This window comes from Ranitomeya variabilis, chromosome 1 (assembly GCF_051348905.1).
Source record: "Ranitomeya variabilis isolate aRanVar5 chromosome 1, aRanVar5.hap1, whole genome shotgun sequence".
Taxonomy (NCBI): Eukaryota; Metazoa; Chordata; class Amphibia; order Anura; family Dendrobatidae; genus Ranitomeya; species Ranitomeya variabilis.
The window spans coordinates 1,119,871,642-1,119,876,732 of NC_135232.1; the positions used below are offsets into that span (position 1 = coordinate 1,119,871,642).

At 37.2% G+C, this 5,091-nt stretch overlaps 1 protein-coding gene across 1 annotated transcript; it reads right to left on the reverse strand.

Moving 5' to 3' along the window:
- Nucleotides 1-2,226: 2,226 nt before the first annotated feature.
- LOC143800363 (forkhead box protein I1c-like) lies at nt 2,227-3,997 on the reverse strand. The gene is made up of 2 exons (XM_077281187.1): nt 3,140-3,997; nt 2,227-2,714 (listed from the first exon to the last, which is right to left on the reverse strand). The coding sequence occupies exons 1-2, from the start codon at nt 3,717-3,719 to the stop codon at nt 2,227-2,229; spliced, it is 1,068 nt and encodes a 355-aa protein (XP_077137302.1). The 5' UTR covers nt 3,720-3,997.
- Between the last annotated feature and the right edge of the window lie 1,094 nt (nt 3,998-5,091).

Sequence of the window (5,091 nt, forward strand, 5' to 3'; positions counted from 1 at the left end):
CAGAAGCCGCGACGTCAGCCGCGACATCATCGAAGGTCCTTCACGGGCTCATTCTTAATGTCGGAGCCTCCCGGTTACAGCGGTAAGGTCCAGGGGCCACCGGAGAGGTGAGTATATCCATATATATCCATATACTCCCCTCTCCGGTGGCCCCTGGATCATACCGTTGTAACCGGGAGCCTCTGTTCCTAAGAATGAGCCCGTGAAGGACCTTCGATGACGTCGCTGCTGACGTCGCGGCTTCTGATTGGTCGCGTGGCGGTCACATGAGCGGCACGCGACCAATCAGAAGCCGTGACATCATGGAAGGCTCTGAACGCGCTCATTTTAGGCAAAGCAGGCTGCCGGTTAACAGCGGTAAGGTGCAGGGGCCTCCGGACGGGTGAGTTTATCAATATTTTTTATTTTAATTCTTTATTTTACACATTATATCGATCCCGATACCGATTCCCGATACAACAAAAGTATCGGATCTCGGTATCGGAATTCCGATACCGCAAATATCGGCCGATACCCGATACTTGCGGTATCGGAATGCTCAACACTAATCCCCAATCCCCACAGTTTTAAGCGTGCCCTAAAAACTCATTTGTTCAGACTGGCCTACCGCCTCAATGCATTAACCTAACCATCCCTGTGTGGCCCATTCAAAAGAAATAAATAAATAATAAACATAATCAGGTTCCTCGCATCATGTTCTCATACACTTTATGCAGTTAATAGCCTCTGTGTCTGTACTGCAACATACTTAGGCAGTTAACTAGTTCATGCAGCTTTACATGAACACCCAAGCCTTACACTATGGCTGGTCCAAATAACTAAAGCAATTATTACCATCCACCTCTCGTGTCTCCCCTTTTCCTCATAGGTTGTAAGCTTGCGAGCAGGGCCCTCACTCCTCCTGGTATCTATTGTGAACTGTGATTTCTGTTATGCTGTAATGTCTATTGTCTGTACAAGTCCCCTCTATAAGTTTTAAAGCGCTGCGGAATATGTTGGCGCTTTATAAATAAAATTATAATTATTATTATTATTAATGTAGTGCAGGCGCAGCTCCGTAACGCTCTGTCCCGTGCTAGGCCACTGTCAGGGTCCCACCCCTGACAGGTCCTCCCTGGGTCTCCCCAGTCAGCTTTCTAACTAACTTCCTATCCGATCCCATGTTTTACCAGTGTGTGAGGAGTGGCCTAATACATAGAACCCTTTGCTCCTCCTGGTGGCCGGAGTGTGAAGTGTAGTATGTGACTGTGATACCTGGTCAGGTGAACTCTTTTAGTGCAATCAGACATTCCATCACTCCCCCTGGTGGAGAAGCGACGTTACTGCAACGACCAGGACTCTGGGGCGCTGCATATATATTCTGGCACATTGACTCTAGCCAGTATGCCATACTCTCATATGACTGTTTTATGTAGATGGTTTAGTGCTACATCAATTTTTTACTGTATCCATTGAGAGTTCATTATAATAAGTCTATTGTCTACTCCATAAGCCTATGACTTTGTTATACTACTAGTTTTCTATTTCTTTCCTTTCATTTCAATAAGATTGATAACTACAAGTAACCCTATAGAGTGCTTTGTGATTACATTGTAATTTTAACTACATAAATCAGTTATTTTAGGATTTTTTTCCCTTTGGTCATACTCTGTATATTTTTATATTTTGTTGTTTTTTTCTTTGCCTGTAAACTGACCTAGATGCACAAAATAAGCCTCTTAGCACTATGTGTACAAGAGCATTACTCCAGGTTTACCAAGTTTACATTAGAGGACAACCACCTCCATGATACATACCTCCCATCCACTGTGTCCTGCATCTATATACATATATATATATATATATATATATATATATATACACACACACACACACACACACACACACACACACATATACATAACACACACACACGATAGATATGAAAGACAGAGGTGCATAGCTGCGAGATAAGTAGATGGCAAACAATATAAAAATCCTTACAATAGAAGCCCTTTTTCTTTTTTGTCACATATCACCTTTTTTATTCCTTTTCATTCCCAATCAGCATAAAAGTTTAATTCAAAACAAGAATTTTTTCAGTTTATTGAAACGCTCATACAAAGTCTATTGCATAATAATAAATATAAATATATCAAAACTAATAAAAACAGTAAAAAAAAAAGCCTCCTTCCTCTCAAGTATATACATTGTGTAAGGTATCAAACCACGATTTACAGTTAACACTTAACAAAAAGGTTGGGAACTGGGTAAAGAATTATAATAGGGGCCTCTGGTGAGATGAAAAGTGTCCTGTAAATCTGCCGATTGTACTGCCAAGGAGCCTGAGGTGTAACTGCTTAGTCCAGTGATGTTCCTCTGGGAGAGTTCATTGACCAAGCCCAGAGACATCTGCCTGTTAGCTGAGGTGGAGTCCAAGGAGGAGGTCATTGAGGTGGAGTCCAAGCAGGATGTCATACTGCTAAAAAAGTTGTTCAAACAAGCGGTTGATGTGATTTCTGAGGGAGCTGTGCTCTTCAGATCTTCCGAGGATACTTGCACCACTGTGGATGATGGGGTACTCATAGATGGCCTTTCACCACTTTTCCTCCCTAGAACTGGGTGACCTTCTTCACCCTTATTGGTCTCTGATGTGCACTTTTTTGTCCGGCGAAATTTCCCGTTGTCAAACATTTTTTTGCAGTTAGGATCCAGTGTCCAGTAATTGCCTTTGCCTAAACATTGTAAGAAAAAAATTATTATAACAGAATGAAATATAAACAAAATATAGCAGCACTAAAGTACAAATTATTAAAACAAAAATCTATGAAAATTTAATGATTTTTACCGATATACTAAAATAAAAAAACTATTGCAAAAATGTATAGGACATTTCTAGTCATTAAAGCAGATTTTCAAAACTTTCTGAAACATTTTTTTTTAATTAAAATAATTTTTTTCCTGTTTGAGTTTGGAACTAAAACTCAAAACATCTATGAAAAAATACATTTATAACAAAAAATACTTATAGTAGAATTTTCTGCTAAAACTGTTTGTTTTTGTTAGTAAAATACAAAACAAAAGTAACTCGATGGAAAATGCTAATATTATTGCTGCTAAAAAATATAATTAATTAGAATAATTGAAGTCATGGTCTTACCTGGGTCATCCTCCTTTCTTGACACTTTCTGAAAACAGTCGTTCAGAGACAAATTGTGTCTAATTGAATTTTGCCATCCTGCTTTTCGCTTGTTATAAAAAGTATAATAGTCCTCCACATATTTGTATATCTGGCTCAGGGTTACTTTCTTTTGTGGAGCATTTTGTATGGCCATAGCAATAAGAGCTGAGTAAGAATATTGGGGCTTCACTAGCTTCAGAAGATCCTCCCGAGAAGCTGTGGAAAACCAACAAGGAACTGGTTGACTAAATCCAGGGAAATGTTGCACCATTTGTCCCTGAAATCCATAAGAAGATGGCATGTACGAGTTTGGGTTATTTCCATGAAGATATCCTGGTGTATTATTGACTCCTGGCCCATTAAGCCATGAGTAAGAAGTTGTTGAAGGTGAATAGTTCCCATAGTTGACCACACTTGGAGTTGAATGTAAGTTCTGCTGGTGGTAAGTGCTGACGTTTTCACCATATACCGCCATCTCTGTTGCCTCCTGGGCACTTTTTGGTTGAATCTGATGAAGATTTGTAGATCTCTGATGAGCTGGAAGATGAAATGGGTTCATTCTCTTCTTTGGCACGTCCACACAATGAAGTCCTTCTGAAAACAGGTGCCTTATGGCTTTGGAGTGCTGTCTTTATACTTCTCTGGAGCAGTGCTCCACCCTGCCCGAAGCCAGTGATTGGTCTCCTTTCACATTGATATTTTTTTTTCTTTTTTTTTTCCAATAACCAGTTGGATTTCTCAGTTGAAAGACAGGGGTGTGGAAAGGGAAGGGCTAATCACCAAAGAGGCACCAGAGATATCTACCTTTTTTTTTTTATTTTCCATTTATTATTGTTCTAATCTGTCTGCAATTGCTTTTAAAGACATTTTTCCCTAACTTGAAATAAAACTGAAATAAAAAGTGAAAAAATCTTCACATGAATGATGAGAATCTCAAATACTTATTACCTTTTACATCAATTATAACATTAAAAAATAACATAAAATATTGTTCAGTTAAGCAGCTAAACGTCAAGAAATTATTTGAAAATAACTATTCTAGCAAATGAATAAAATAAATAAATACAATAATATAAAAAAACACACCACAATGATTATTTGTTTCTAAAACATGTTAATGTTTGTATCTTGATTAAAAGAATTATTTATTTGAAGAAATTGTTGAATTAAATATATAATACTTGCATCGTATGTATCACTGTGAATTCATGTGTTGTCTTCCCACGTTTCAGTGTACTTATAATTTTCATTTTTTCACATTTGCATCTACCATAAAATGATTTAACAGTTTAAACACAAATATAACAATACACTTTTTAATTCATAAAAAATGTTTTTATAATCATGTCACATAAGATGCCAAATTGACAAATATCTATTCTATAAAATTGTCAATCTTGATTTAAACCATTAAAAGCTTATTTATATATGTACAGGCTCTATGGTATCTTTCTACCTTATGTAATGTAATATAGATTTTTTTTACGACTAATCTATTAAACCAATATATCATTAATATACTGTACATCAAACTATGAGATACTCATTTGAATAATTTAATATTGAATCTTTTTTTTTAAGTCAGTAGTTACCCCATACAATGTAAGTCAATTAACCATTCAGATACAGAAGTCTTTGTCATTTGACATTCTCATGGCTCCATCACATATTATACAGATGTTCTCCCATAGAAGCCCTGCCCTGACTAAACTAACAGTTATACCCAGATTTGTTAGTGTAAAACCATTGAAAAGGTTCCACATTTTTATGTGCTCATTTTTTAGATTTTTACGCCATTTCTGGACAGCGCCGCAAACTTTTTTTGAAAAGTGGGAAAATCTTCTCCAGGAGCGCTTCCTGAAAATGGATCCTAATTTATGCCATAAAAGTGAATGAATCCAGTGCCCTCTTAAAACAAATTGATGCGCATC